Raw genomic sequence first — 16,225 nt, 5'->3', positions numbered from 1 at the left:
TAACAACAACTTCTAACTAATGTTAAGCTAAAGCATAAATTTAAATGAGTTAGGTTTTAATTTTCTCAAGATTACATAATGAGTAACTAACAAAGGTAGCTAAGCTTCCTCTTATGTATGTTGTTAGCTAGCTTTGAGTTGGCCTCCAGCTCATGGCAACCCCTTGCACAATGGAAAGAAACGCTGCCTGGTCCTATGCCATCCCTAAGACTGGTTTCATATCTGACCATTGTGATCCATAGAGTTTTCACTGGCTGATTTTCAGAAGTAGATTGCCAGGCCTTTCTTTCTAGTCCATCTTAGGCTGGAAGCTCTGCTGAAACCTGTTTAGCATCATAGTAGCACACAAGCCTCCACTGACAGACAGATGGCCTCTTATATACTCGTGGAATTACATAAGAGATGTTGTTATCAGGTGCCCTTGAGTTGGTTCTGGCTAGTAGTAACCCTGTGTAAAACAGAATGAACCCTTGCCCAGTACTGCACCATCCTCACAATCTATGTGTTTGAGCCCATTTTTGCAGCTGCTGTGTCAGTCCATCTCATTGAGGGTTTTCCTCTTTTTCGCTGACCCTCTACCAAGCATACTTTCCTTCCCCAGGGACTGGTGCCTCCTGATAACATGACCAAAGTACATGAGATGAAGTCTCACCATCCTCCTTCTAAGGAGTATTCTGGCTATACTTCTTTTGAGACAGATTTACTCATTCTTCTGGCAGTCCATGATATATTCAATACTTTTTGCTAACACCATAATTCAAATGCATCAATTCTTCTTCCATCTTCCTTATTTACTGCCCAGCTTCTGCATGCATATGAGGTTATTAGAAATACCATGGCTTGGGTCAGGCACACTTTAGTCTTCAAAGTGACAGCTTTGCTTTTTAACACTTTAATACCTTGCAGTATTATTGTTTGGATTAAATGAGATACTTACATGATACGTAAAACCAAACCAAACGCTTTGCTGTTGAGTCGATTCCAACTCATAGCAGCCCTATAGGACAAAGGAGAACTGCCTCATAGGTTTTCCAACGAGTGCCTGGTGGATTTGAACTGCCAACCTTTTGGTCAGCAGCCAAGCTCTTAACCACTGGGCCACCAGGGCTCTGCAGGATACATGGTAGATGTTAAACCAATACCAGTTTCCTTTCCTTCCTCTCTAGTTCCTTGAGGGCAGGGCCTTTGTGTAAGTCATTTTTGTGTCCCTACTGTCTGAATCACTTTTGTATCTCTGTGGTGCAATGAGTTGCTCTTCTATGGCCTTTCTAGCCTTGGTCTTGTAACTCCTATGAAATGATTGGCCGGGATTATCCAAATAAGATGTGGAAAACTCTTGCAAGATTATGCAAATGAAGTGACTATGGCCTACCAAGGGGATTGGTCAGTTATGCCATCCTGCTAGGCTTTAAAAGGCTAATCCCACAGAGGTTCACTGGGACCTCACTACCATCAAGAAAAAGAATCTGGAGCAGAGCATGTCCTTCGGACCAAGGGTCCGGGGTCCCTGCACTGAGAACCTCCTAGACCCAGAAGAAAAAATGAATACTGAAGATGGTAAGAGACAGCAGCTACGAGCCTGCTCAGCCCAAGAAGCCAGAACTGTGTGCCTTTCGCAGGAAGCTTCCTGCTGGAGCTAAAAGAGTTGTAACACATGCCCGTGCAGGGCAAGAAGCACGAGTGTGCCCAGTGCAGGGGTTTCACGCCTCTCCCCTTGGGCAGCAAGGGCCTGGATATCGTGTCAGCAAGAGAGCCCTGGGTAGCATGGCTGGAGCCTGGAGCAGAGGCTTAGAAGGGCCCAGTGGCAGAGGCTAGAGAGATCCTGTGCAGGGGTCTTCTAGCTGACAGAGAAGCCCATTGAGGCCCAGAGACAGAGCAGAAATCATGGGAGCTGTGGGGGCCCTCTCTGAGCAGTGTGGTAGCAGGTGGAGGCAGCTGTGATGTGACCATAACATCTGACCTGAACCCCGGCACCCCTGCCCAGTGACATAAGAACAAACATAGGCCATCTAAGATAAAACTACTGGTCTCTACTCATATGGAGCAAAAGAGAATGAAAGTAATCAAAGGCTCAAAGAAGAAACTAGTCCGTGGGACTAATAGCCCACATGAATTGGAGACTTAACTGGAGACCAGAAGAACTAGATGGTGCCCAGCTACCACTACCCACTGTTCTGACCATGGACTCCACAGAAGGTCCCAGACAGGATGGGAGAAAAATGTAGAACAAAACCCAAATTCCTGAAAAAGCCCAGACTTAATGTACCAATAGAAACTAGAGGAACCCCTGAGAAATTACCCTAAGATAACTTTTGAACTTAAATTTTAAGCAATTTCTGTAGGTCACCTTTCAGCCAAATAATAGATTGGCTTATAAAATAAACAATATCATCCATGAGTAATGTGTTCCCTTGAACAACTAACTATATGAGACCAGACGGTAAACCCTTACCCAAAAGCAAAGATGAGAAGGGAAGGAAGGGAAAGGAAGCTAAATCAACAGAAACAGAACAAACAGAATGGAAATAATGAGAATGCTGGCACATTAAAAAAATTATAAGCAATGGCACAGAACAATTTGTATAAAAATTGTTAAAGGGGAACCTAATGTGCTGTGTAAACTTTCACCTAAAACACAATAAAATATGATTAAAAATGAAAGAATGGACATGGGTAATTTGGGGCAGGGTAAATGGTTCACCTTTGGGAATATGTTGTTATTGTTTACTGTTCGCTTTCTGTAAATAATAATAAAGGTTTTCACTTTGCCAACACGGTATAAGTGTCTCGGATGTCCAGCTCCATCACAGATGAACACAGCACCCACGGAAGGGTTGATGCCAGTGGGTGTAAGTGCCTCAGTCCTAGCAATGTAATGGCTGCCTGAAAGTTTGAGGCACACAGCCTGTCTGCATGTGCAATGCAGATAGACAGCCATGTACAATCTCCAATATTTACCACAACGATAAACACATGGCAGTCATATAATAAGTGTTTGTTGAACTTAGCTACTCTTTGAACATCTTTGGCACCTCTTTGCAACCTTTGCTTGTATTGGAGTTGTGAAGGTGGTATGAGGTATGGGGGGATGAGAAGCATGGAGGGCTGCTGCATGCTTGTGGCTCTGAAGATTACCTGAGAGCCAAGAATGGTGAGTTCTCTTTTTGTGACCCTACCCTAATTCATTATTTTCCTGGAATAAATTATTGAACTTCTATGTATGTCGTAATTGTTTTATCTTTATATGGGTATAACACTATACATAAGGCCAATAGGGGCATAATTAGTAGAATCTATTGAAGCGTTGGCATAGTGCTTAAGTGCTACGGCTGCTTACCAAGAGGTTGGCAGTTTGAATTCGCCAGGTACTCCTTGGAAACTCCATGGTGCAGTTCCACTCTGTCCCTTAGGGTTGCTATGAGTCAGAATTGACTCAATGGCAGTGGGTTTGGGTTTGGGTATTGAAGCATCAGGTTTAACTTGAATTGAATTGTTTGGCCATAGTTTATTAAAAAAAAAAAAAAATGGAACATAAAAGAATGTAAGACCCCCAAATTCCAAAGTGTAAGACTTGACTTTATGAAATTAGAACAAATTAGACTATGTAATGCGGGCATGAGTTAGTTAGCCTCCCCTCCAGGAGGCATTCAAGAAGCTAATTAATGTTTGCAAAGCACTTTGAAAATCTAAAGTTTAATAATCATCTAAGATGTGTAAATTAGATGAAGTATTCAAACACCAGAAGTATATAAGAGCTAATATTCTAAGGAAAGACATATCTGTCAGTTATGCTATCTTAACAGCATTTCACAATGACCTCCTTAGTACCACACCAGGCGGCCTATAATAACACTGCCAAATCTAGTTTATTTGTAAAAGCACAGATTTTTAGAACTACAAGTGATCTTAGAGATAATTTACACCAACGTGCTAATTTTATGGATGAGGAAAATAAAGCTGATAAAAGGTTTTTTTTTGCCCAGTAGCAGAAATCAACTTTGTAGCACAAAAGTATATAATCAGGCCTTCTCCTTCTCAATGTAGCTGTCTTTGGATCCCTTCAGCCTCAGGGTGGACACAGTTCCTAGAGTACTACTCTTTAGCATAAATCATTTAGCATAAACCCTGTGACTTGCAGCCTGAGAAGTGAACTCCAGATCAAACACCAGACTGTCTCAGACTCAAACCTGAACCTTTAAGGATGTTGCTGACCATCTTTCTAGTAGTAAGCAGGACTCCCTGCTTTAGGTTTGGCCTTATTTCTCTTCTTCAGCAGAGAGATGGAAACCAGTCTGGAAGCTCCACTGAAACCTGTTCAGAGTCATAGCAGGACGCAAGCCTCCACTGACAGAGTGGTGGTTGCCTTTGCTAGGACTCTTAGCTGGGTCTCCTGCATAGAGGGAAGAATTCTACCACTGAACTATTGCTGTCCTAGTAGAGAGTTGAATACTCAAGGGGACTATCCTTGAGAAAATGACATCAAAGGTGATCCCTGATGATAGGGGTAAGAGGCAGCCACATTAGGATGGTGGTGGTGGGGAGGAGGTGTGAGCATCCGTCATTGGTCATTGCAGTGTAGGTGTCTGCCAAATGCTGAGAGAAGAGGTGTTTGGTATTTTGTGGGTGGCAGAGTGACCTTGGTTTTGCCTATGCTTAGGTAAAATTATGAAGTAGCCTTGCTTTGTTTCATTTTATCATGGTCTCAGAGTAAACTGGTCTGGGGTTGGTATTCTATGAGACGGTTTATGTCTAATAAGAGACAAACAAAACAAACAAACAAAAAACCCCAAACTCTTTGCTGTTCAGTCAATTGTGACTCATATCTATCTATAGAACAGAGTAGAACTTCCCCATAGGATGTCCAAGGAGTGGCTGGTGGATTTGAAAGACTGACCTTCTGGTTAGCAGCCATAGCTCTTAGCCGCTGTGCCATCAGGGCTCCAATAGGAGAATAACATTGCCTAACTGTGAGTGCTAAGGAGCCCTGGTGGCCCAGGGGTTAGGTGCTTGGCTGCTGAAAGGTAGGCACCTCAAACCCACCAGCTGCTCTTCAGGAGGAAGATGTGGTGATCTGCTTCTGTAAAGATTACAGCCTTGGAAACTCTGTGGGGCAGTTCTCCTCTGTCCTATAGGGTTGCTATGAGTCAGAATCAACTGGATGGCAACGGATAACTGTGAGTGCCAGGCCAGGTCCTGAATGTCAGGGACTGCTATCCTTTGGAAGTGCCAGGCACATAGTAAACTCTTAATGTCACCTGCTATCAGCACTGAGTTTGGGGCTTCACATGCTTCCTCTTTTCAACTTCACAATAATCCTGAGGTAGGTATGATTATTCACATTCTATAAATGATGAAAGAAATGTGACCTGAGCTGATGAGCATGCCAATAGATGTATAATACTGAGATGGGCAATGCAATATGAAGGGCCTGCATTTGCCCAACCAACCAACCAACCAACCAACCAACCAACCAACCAACCAACCAACCAACCAACCAACCAACCAACCAACCAACCAACCAACCAACCAACCAACCAACCAACCAACCAACCAACCAACCAACCAACCAACCAACCAACCAACCAACCAACCAACCAACCAACCAACCAACCAACCAACCAACCAACCAACCAACCAACCAACCAACCAACCAACCAACCAACCAACCAACCAACCAACCAACCAACCAACCAACCAACCAACCAACCAACCAACCAACCAACCAACCAACCAACCAACCAACCAACCAACCAACCAACCAACCAACCGCTGTGTGTTGACTCCAGCTCATGGAGACTCCATGTACATCAGAGTAGAGCTGTGCTCCATAGGGTTTTCACTGGCTGATTTTTCATCAGAAGATTCCCAGGCCTTTCTTCTGAGGTGCCTGTGCATGGACTCAAACCTCCAACCTTTCAGTTTGCAGCCCAGTCACTTAACCATTTGCACCACCCAACAGCATTGCTGTTAAAGTGTGTATTCATTCCTTTGAAAGAAAAAACCAAACCCATGGCTGTTGTGTCAATTACCACTCACAGCGACCCTATAGGACAGAGCAGAACTGCCCCATAGGCTTTCCAAGCCTATAATCTTTACACGAGGCCGACTTCCACGTCTGTCTTCTGCGGATTGGCTAGCGGAATCTTTTGGCTTTAACCACTGCGAAGCCCAAAGGATGGCTGGAGCCACGATGCATCTGGGAGATAGGGGGCACTGTTTCCTGCGAAAAGACTCAGCCACCCGAAATCTGCAGCTTTTACTCAATTTCAGCTACTTTGCCTCAAGAAAAGTGAGGCTGTGTTTTAAACCTGTTGTGAGGGAAAAAGACCCCAGACTCAAATTTAATCAAAAGAGATTTTTATTAAGCCAGGACAGACAATCATTCGAATGAGGGAGACCGTCAACATGTACAGAGAAAGAGGCAGGCGGTCATGGGGTCATGATGTGTATTACATACTACAGAGGACAAAGAAAATCATCCCAAGATCATGACTGGTAGCAGATCAATTCATCACTGTCGTAGGTGGGACTACAGAAGTAGAGAAGGGACCATGACTTGGATACTTACATAATTACGGGCTAAAAAGGCTACAGGATTGGTTCTGGGGTTTTGATTACCTTGCTGCGTGGTGGCTGGGGTCGACTCATGATCATGGGATTCTGAGTCATAGTCACAAGGTTGTTATAAGACAATACCAGGATTCAAGCCTTTCATTTAAATCAGGTAACATGCGTCATGGACCATTTCCTTCTTTGTTTTACTTAGGTACACTTACTTATCAATCGGAAGAGAAATCTGTTGTGCCAATTTTTCTATCACATAACTAGGGCAAAGGGAAATTGGACCTATCCTAGCTTTCCTTACTATGGCCAAGCCCTAAAAGATTTAGGTCTCCAGTCTCCAAATCAAACCCAATACATTATTATTCTGATAATATGTAGTTCATCGCCACACTAGCCACGAATTTAACACATATTTAAGGAATGAATATAAATAACAGGGCAGTGTGTGTATTTCGCGCGTTCATGTAATCCATAAACCCCTTTATACGGTTCGTTCTGCTACACAAGGACACTGAAACCGCCTTACAAAAAACTCCGGAAAGACAGAGGGGAAAGAGAGCACGAGTAAGCACGGGCGAGGCTGCAGGAGGCAGTGTCCTCAGGCTCGAGCCCAGGGCTCGCGGAGCTCGGGCGTCGCCGCTCCAGGGCCTCCGGCATCGCCCTCCCTCCAGCCCAGACAGCGGCGCTATTTGTTAATGCAGACCCGCCCCCCGCTCCCGGCGAGTTTCCGGCCTAAGTTCGGAAGGCTCAACATGGCGCTGCTGAAGCGGGCTCGTTTTTCTTGGGGTGTCCCGCTGCCTTGCAGTCTCGATCCTCGGCGGGTAAGGCGGCACTGGAGGGGCCAAAGGCGAGGGTGCCGCCGGTGCTGGTCTCTGGATTGGCGGCCGAGGCGCGGGGCCAGGGACCTAGGCCAGGGGTCCCAGGACGTGACAAAAGATGGTTCTGGGCTCCGGGGTGGGAGGACCTGAGGTTCCGGGGAGCAAGGAGCGAGGACAGGGGGTCCTAGGGCTCGGGGGAGCAAGGAGCGGGAGCCCAGAGGTGGCTGAGTCACAGCCTGGGGTTAAACCAGGGGCCATGGAGTCGCAGGCTGGGGAGAGGAGGGGGAAAAGGCACATTGCACTGTGAGAGGAAGCCCTGGGGTGTGTGTAGGAAGTGGAGAGGGCACTTGGTTTTCCAAGTTTTCACGTTCCTGGAAGTTTCAAAGTTGTGTCTAAATAGGGTGAAGAGGTCTGAAGGCAGCAGACAGGCCTATAGAATGAATAACACCAGTGAGGAATGTATACTGCAGAACAATCAACTATAGGAGACCTAACGGCAGCATTTGCCCAAAAGCAAAGTTCAGGAGGAAGGTTTAAAAAAAGAAAAAAACACTACAGCCATCCAAATCATTCCAACTCATAGCGACCCTATAGGACAGAGTAGAAATGCCCTATAGGGTTTCCGAGACTGTGAATCTTTCGGGAAACAGACTGCCACATCTTTCTCCAGAGGAGCAGCTCTTGGGTTCGAACTGCGTACCTGTTGGTTAGCAGCAGGAAGGTAGGGGGAGAAAAGCTGGGCGAATGGACACAGGGAACCGGAGAGGAAAGGGGCAGAGTGCTGGCACATTCAGGGCTTGCCACCAGTGTCACAGAACAGGCTGTATAGATTGTTGATTGGAAAGCCGATTTACTCTGTAAACTTTAACCTAAACCACAATAAAAAGTTCAAAAAAGAAAATAAATAGAGGTATGGTAGAATACGGCACACACCGGGCGGCAGAGTAGGGAGCGGGCCCCAACAGGAACATCGGCTTTATCTGCAGTCCTCATTTTTTTGTGAGTAAAATCGATTCATGAGTTTGTTGTGTAATTAAACACTACAACTAATACAGATAAATTCACATAAAAAGAAAAAAGCAGTCTCTAAATTCCCTTTCAAGAGGCAGTGTTGGGGGAGGTACACCTGAGCACTGGCTGCCACCTCTAGCTCCACTTCCGCATAATTTTGTTGTTTGGTTTTGTTCTGTCAGCAGCTCTCCATTGGACCCATAATCGAAATTAAGTGTGCAAGTTAAGGCAGCTCAGGAGGAGGTCAAGAGAAAGAAGATGGAAAAGAACTGATTATCTAAGACAGCATCCCCCCACCACTAAATTTAAAAGATCTTTTCTTCATAAATATAAATTAAACTAAAGCAAAATTTCTTTAGCCAGTTGAAAAATTAATCTGCCAACTGTAGAAAACTTTTCAGTTTCATAGAATGGGCAGCCATGGGTTTTTTTTGTTGTTGTTGTTGTTGAAAAAGATGAGCAGTAGTTCCAAATGTGAAGTAAGGAACTGGTAAGTCTGAAGTTAAGAGGACTTTTGTGTGTGTGTGTGTGTGTGTGTGATTTGTTCATGGCTAGGGTTTTGTGGATATTATTTTCTTTCTCTAAAGATGAGGTGGTTATCATTGTAAAAGAAGACTGTATTTTCTGATCCCTTCTCAAAGAACCTTCTCATTTGAATCCTGCAACAGCTCTGTGAGGTAGAAAAGTCTTCAGAGTTTTTTTTTTTAACAAATCATTAGCATTATAGTAATAAGATCGCACAGGTCTTATTCCAGCTCTTCTGGCACCATTAGCCAATACATTTGAGAGGGAGAAAATGAACTCATTTAAAAATTAATTGTAACCTGACCATGTTGAAATGCCCCTGCTTAAGAAAAATGAAAGTTCAGAGGGTTAGGGTTTGGGGGGCAAGAGTCACCTGTTAGTATGGTTTGTCCCCTTCCTGGCACGTGGAGGCTGGGATTTGAATTCCTGGGAGAAGAAAAGTCTTCACATTTGTCAAGTGGGAGGTTGTTCCAGGGAACATCATGTTTTTGTGGACAAATACAAGTTGTTACAATTAATATTTGTAATTTGAATATTTTTACTACCAAGAACAAAGAGAAATGTTATAAAACCTATTTATGAAGTACTGTATTAAACTGTGTTAGCTGGTAGACCTCAACAAATATTTGAGTACTGGCTCTGTGCCTGGCTCGGTGCTGTGTATGCCCTTGGGATGCAAAGGTTAAAAAAATACGAACTTTGCTCTCGTAGTAGCCTGAGTCGGTTTCAGTTCTATTGAGAATATCCAGTCATTCTGTTTATCAGATGTCTTAGTCATTTAGTGCTGTTATAACAGAAATACTACAAGTGGATGGCTTAAACGAAGAGAAATTTATTTTCTTACAATTTAGTAGGCTAGAAGTCCAAATTCAGGGCATCAGCTCCAGAGGAAGGCTTTCTCTCTTTGTCAGCTCTGGAGGAATATCCTTGTTATCCACAGAGTGGCTGGTGGATTGGAACCACTGACCTTTTGGTTAGCAGCCCAGTGCTTAACTACTACGCCACCAGGGCTCTTTTAAACGGAGATGAAGGAGACCATGTTAATTCTGTCTGGAGTGTTAGGGGAGGCATCAGATCTCTTGGAGCTTAATGATGAATGTTGTGTTGTGGCAGGGATCAATTCGTGTAAAGACAGGGAGGTAGAAAACAATTTGTGCTTGGGGATCCCTGAGTACTTTTTTTTCCTGAGTGTAAGTTTCAAGGCAGGAAGCCAAGAGAGAGAAGGCTGGAGAGATTGGCAAGAACCAAGCCCTGAAGACTTGGTGTTCTCTGTGAAGCTAATGGATCCAGACTTTGTGTAGACACCAGGAGCCATCAAAGAATCTTAAGGAGAGAAGGTTTTCAGTGCTTAGAAGAGCAGTGTCACAGATGGGCTAGGGTGAGGAGAGACTGGAGGCAGAAGACTAGTTCAGGGATGACACCGAGTAGGCCCTTGGAAGTCAGGCAGTGGATGTAGAGGAAAGATACATGGGATTGAAAATGAGCTGGGCATATCAGGTGAAGAGAAGGAGGAGACAAGGGAGTTGCTGCAGGGGCCACAGGGCCTAGATGGATGGATGGCCTCAGAGATCATGCACACAAATTTCAAAACCAACTCCCTCCTGAAACTATGAAGCTAACTTTGTAATATTAAAAAACAGTCTGAAAAAAAAAAACAGTCTGGACTTCAGCTTATTCCCCCCCCCAAAAAAAAAAAAAAAATTGTCCCCAAAGGTTATGATAAACAAACACATGAAACCAAAAAACCAAACCTGTTGCTGTCGAGTCGATTCTGACTCATAGCGACCTTATAGGACAGAATAGAACTGCCCCGTAGTGTTTCCAAGGAGCAGCTGGTGGATTTGAACTACCGACCTTTTGGTTAGCAGCCATAGCTCTCAACCACTATGCCACCAGGGTTTCCAAACACATGAAAGAGGAGGGTAATTCCAAAGTTAACCAGGATTTTCTATAGACATCTATTGGTTTTAGTAGACATTCTGTTGATATTTGGCAATCTTTAGTTTTTAAAGAAAATTCCAGGTGGAAAATTATCAGCAACCTCAACAGTCCTATGTTCTCTTCCTAAGGTGATGACTCACTTTGAGATCAGAAACGCATGGGTCAATATAAGTAGGTTGAGAATAAAGGGACACCTGCATTTTGATCGCTTCCAGCCTGGGGACACCCCCGCGCTGCACTGAGTCATAAAAAGCAGTGGTAGAACCGTAGGCTTTAGTAATTGTTGAGATTATGAAATTACGTTGCTATCCTTCACCTTTAGCCCCAATTTATCATCTGTGCCTCAAAATTGTATTTCCAACTGCAAATCACTGCCTGAATATTCCACAGACTTCCCAGGCGTGCCATTTCTAATATAGAACTCGTTTTCTTCCATCCTCCAACTTGAGCCTTCTCATGTCACCTCAGCCACCTCAGTTGTGGCATCACTTTGCCTGCAAACATTTAAACTAGAGAACCCTGTCATTGTCAGCTCCTCCTCCTCTCACTCATTACTTCCAGCTGGCTGGCTCTGAGCTCAGGCTAATCTACATGCTAAATGTCTGGAATGGGCTGTCTCTATTTCTGGCTGTCCTCTGTATCTTGCACCTAGCCTAATGCCTCCTGTGTGAGTGGTCTCCATCCTTCCTTCTAACTCACAGGTAAATCTTCATCTTTCCAAAACACAAAGGCAATGCAAAAATAAGAGCAATGTTGAGGTGAAGGTAAGAGAGGCAGAAGAAACTCTCTCAGGTAAATGGCTTTTATCTTTTCAGTAAAGCAGGTCCTTTTTATCTGCCTTTAGTGAAATAGGTCAAAGTGTGATGGAATTGGGCTTGAAGCAGGAATAATTGGACCAGGCAGTATTAGGGACGATGGTAATTTAATACATCCTCATTTTCTGGGACTGTCTCACCTGCAAGTAATTTTATTTGCTAAGTTTCTATCACTTTTGATGATAGCAACTTGGTCTAAGCCAGCATTATCTATCGCCTGACCTTCTACAAAAGCGTCCCAACTAGTCTCGCTGTTTCCAACCTTGCCCTCTACAGTATTCTCAACATAGCAGCCAGAACTGTCGTCTAAAACCTTAAGGCAGATTATGGCAACCCTCTGCTCAAAACCTTGCAGTTGTTTCCCACGCAGCTCAGAGTAAAAGCTTAAGTTCACACAGTGGCTGATTCAGTCCCTGTATCTTATTGACCTCATTCCCTGCCACTCCTTCCTCCTACCACTGCCACACTGGCCTCCTGACTTTTCTCAGACACACAGGCATGCTCCCTCCCCAAGGCCTGTGCTCTTACTCCTCCCTCTGCCTGGAACAACCCTTGACTCCTTCCCTTACCTCTTTTAGTCTTGGCTCAAGTGTTACCTTCCCAGTAAAGCCTTTGCTGATCATGCAATTAAAAATAACAACTTTTTACCCTTCTGAGGGCAGTGGTTGCTCAGTGGCAGAATTCTCGCCTTCCATACAGGAGACCTGGGTTCAATTCCTGGCCGATGCACCTCAAGCACAGCCATCGCCCGTGTGTCACTGGAGGTTTGCATACTGCTGTGATGCTAAACAGGTTTCAGTGGAGCTTTCAGACTAAGGCAGTCTAGGAAGAACAGCCTGGCTATCTACGTCTAAAAATGAGGACCTTGTGGATCACAACAGTTTGATCTTGTTGTTCATGGGGTCATCATGAGTCACGGGCTGGCTCAGTGGCAGCTAACAACAGTCTTTCTTCTATGCAGTGTTTTTCCCGTAGCATATATCAACTTTTAATATACTATATATCCATTGCCGTCAAGTCAATTCCAACTCATAGTGACCCTGTAGGACATAGTAGAACTGCCCCATAGGGTTTCCAAGGCTTTCGTCTTTATGGAAGCAGACTGCCACATCTTTCTCCTTGGAATGGCTGGTGGGTTTGAACCTCTGACCTTTTGGTTAGCAGCAGAGCGCTTAACCACTATGCCAAGGCTCTTACTATACTGTATATTTCACTTATATCTACTCCGAAGGTAGAATACTGTATCTTTTTTGTTCACCGCTATATTCTGAATATCTAAAAAAGTGCCTGGGACTACAGAAGCCCAATAAAAACTCCGGAAAAAATAAACTAATAAATGAACTCTATGCTTAATTATAATATTATGTTTATACCTAACACTGTTACATATGAACAAATCTCCAAGTCAAAATGAAACCTTTGCAAGAGCAGGGGTTCTGATTTTGGGTTCATAAAAGATGGTCATATTTAGTTTTGATTAATGTGACAGAGAATCAATAAGAGATAGCTCCAAGGAGAGACAAGCAGGAGTGAAGGCACCAGTTAGAATTTCAAATTGTATGCTCATTGATTTCTCTGATTGCCCCCTTTTCATTGTATAGCGTTGGTGAAGCATCTGTTTTGTCAGACAGATAAGATAAGACCGTTAATAAAATTGGAAAATACAGCACAGAGCAACTACTTTTTCAAGGACTCATGTTCAGCCCCATAAGATGTATCATTACTCAAAAATGTAATTTCTTTCTTGCTACTGGCAACTGCATGATTTAGCCAGGCCACTGGAGCTTGGAGTCCAGCTAAGCACTGGGTTTTCTGTTTGCTCAAACTTACCTTCAAGTTGCTGTGGCAACAAGATCTGTGCTGTGCAGAAGATTAGAATATCAGCAGCCCCTGCAGTGCTCTGCTTTAAGTTAAGGGATGGGTGGAAGTGCTCAAGGGATCCACACAGGCACAGAGCATGGGCTTGACCCTGCTGTGACAGGCCATGCATGTGGATTGAGCTTAGATACTTCAATTCTTTTAAAATTGACAGGATCGCTATTGGCGTCTGGGGTGGGGCAGTTCTTCACTGTGTAGAACTAACCTTTTCCGGACTGGATCATCCAGCTGAGCAATCTGCCTAGCTACCCTGGGTATCTCCGGATGCCTCCAGTTGAGAACTGCTTATACCATGCTCTAGTGGCAGTGGTCTGGGTGTTGAAAATAATGTATATGTGGACAGACACGTGCCTTCTAGCACCTGGACAAAACAAATTGGGAAGTAGTTCTTGATGGCTATGTGCAGGGGCATTGTGAAGTACTTTGGGAATGCAATGATGTGCAATTTTCCAAAGTTTTCCCTTTGAAAATCTCATTGTTTACTGAGCTGACATTTTATACCACAGTTATGCCCAATTGCAAATCCCTTCTCATGTGAATTTGAGTCAGAATTTGATCTAAAAAAAAAAAAAAGTAATTTTGGCCTAAATCAACAGGCACTTAGAAATCTTAAAAAATAGATATGATAATATTTCATTATCTTTATAAACATAGCTTACACTTAAGTGTTGAATATAGAGTACTTATACTTCAAATTTCCTGGTATCTATGCTTCTAAAATAAGGCATAGATTTTTATCATGAAACTGATTCTGTGCTAGTTGTCTTTTTTTGTTATAACATTGTTTTCCTCTATACTCTTCCTTTATTATATATTTGCATATATGATTCGATTTTGTGTTAACTATTTTTATTTATTTATTTATTGTGCTTTAGGTGAAAGTTTACAAATCAAGTCAGTCTCTCATACACACCCTGCCATGCATTCCCAGCTGCTCTTCCCTTAATGAGACAGCACATTCCTCCTCTCCACCCTGTATTCCCTGTGTCCATTCAGTCAGCTCTTGTCCCCCTCTTCCTTCTCATCTCACCACCAAACAGGAGTCGCCCACATAATCTCGTGTGTCTCCTTGAGCCACGCATTTCATTCCTCACCAGCATCATTGTCTATCTTAGAGTCCAGGCAGTCCCTGTCTGTAGAGTTGGTTTCGGGAATGGTTGCAATCTTGGGCAATCAGAGGGTCGGGGGACCATGATTGTCAGGGTCCTTCAGGTCTCAGTCAGACCATTAAGTCTGGTCTTTTTTACGAGAATTTAAGATCCGCATCCCACTGTTCTGCTGCTCCATCAGGGATTCTCTGTTGTGTTCCCTGTCAAGGCAGTGATTATGTTAACTATTCTTAATGAAATAATAATTCATGGACATGTTGAATATTTAAGAAGTATGAAGGAATATGCAGTGACAACGTGCTAAGTCCCTCTTCTACCGCATCGCCTTCCCCAGAGTTTATTATTATTATTAACATTTCTTGTGGCTCCTTCAAGCAATTTTTGTGCATATGTCAACACTTGTATGAAGATATCGTCATTGGAAGAACAAATGGGAACATAATGTTATTTCTCTACCTTGGATGTTTCACTCAACACATAATGCCTCACGTTGTTGGCATTTAATGAATATTTGTTGAGTAACTGAATTAACAGTATAACTTGGGCAAAGTTTGTATTCAGTGTATAGGTTCTAGCTCATTCTTTTAATAGATAGACAGAACTTTGTTGTATGGATGTGCCCTAATCGATTGGGTATGTCTCATGGAAGATTATATAGACTATTTCTAGTCTTTTCTGTTACAAGCAATGCTATAATGAATATATTTTGCTTTTCTGGGTATCTTGCATTTCCATATGAATTTTAGGATCAGCTTGTCAGTTTCTGCAAAAAAGGCAACTGGGATTTTCATAGGGATCACATTAGATCTGTAGATAAATTTGGGGAGTATTGTCATTTTAACAGTATCCAATCCATGAACACAGGATGTCTTTCCATTTATTTAGGTCTTTAGTTTCTTTTTTTTTTTTAATTGCGCTTTAAGTGAAAGTTTACAATTCAAGTCAGTTTCTCATACAAAAACTTATACACGCATTGTTATGTGACCCTAGTTGCTCTCCCTGTAATGTGATAGCACACTCTCCCTCTCTGCTCTGTATTTCCTGTGTCCATTCAGCCAGCTCCTGTCCCCCTCTGCCTTCTTATCTCACCTCCAGACAGGTGCTGCCCTAGGTCTTTAATTTCTTTCAACAATGTTTAGTGATTTTCAGTATACAAGTCTAGGACTTCTTTCGTTAAATTTATTCCTAAGTATTTATTATTTGATTCTATTATAAATGGAATTTCCTTAATTTCATTTTTGTAATTAGTATCTTTGAACATAGCTTATAAGAGTGACTTTAATAAGCTATTTCCTATGTTATGTATGTCTTAGTCATCTAGTGCTGCTATAACAGAAATACCACAAGTGAATGGGTTTAACAAAGAGAAGTTTTTTCTCTCACAGCCTATGAGGCTAGAAGTCCAAATTCAGGGTGCCAGCTCCAGGGGAAGGATTTCTGTCTCTGTTGTCTCTGGGGGAAGGTCCTTGTCATCAATCTTGCCCAGTCGAGGAGCTTCTCAGTGCAAGTACTCCGTGTCCAAAGGATGTGCTTTGCTCCCAGTGTTGCCTTCTTGGTGGTATGA

General features: G+C 43.2%; 1 protein-coding gene across 1 annotated transcript in view; it reads left to right on the top strand.

The window, feature by feature from the left end:
- The first annotated feature begins 7,271 nt into the window (after positions 1-7,271).
- The window catches only part of DECR1 (2,4-dienoyl-CoA reductase 1), a 44,004-nt gene continuing 35,050 nt past the window's right edge, over positions 7,272-16,225 (top strand). Inside the window, exon 1 of the mRNA XM_049854508.1 lies at positions 7,272-7,385. Coding sequence (XP_049710465.1) covers positions 7,317-7,385 — 69 coding nt within the window. The 5' untranslated portion in view covers positions 7,272-7,316. The remainder of the gene's footprint in view (positions 7,386-16,225) is intronic.

Source organism: Elephas maximus, chromosome 15 (genome assembly GCF_024166365.1).
Source record: "Elephas maximus indicus isolate mEleMax1 chromosome 15, mEleMax1 primary haplotype, whole genome shotgun sequence".
Lineage (NCBI taxonomy): Eukaryota > Metazoa > Chordata > Mammalia > Proboscidea > Elephantidae > Elephas > Elephas maximus.
Note: the sequence above shows the minus strand (reverse complement) of the source record. Positions and strands in the feature narration are given on the sequence as shown.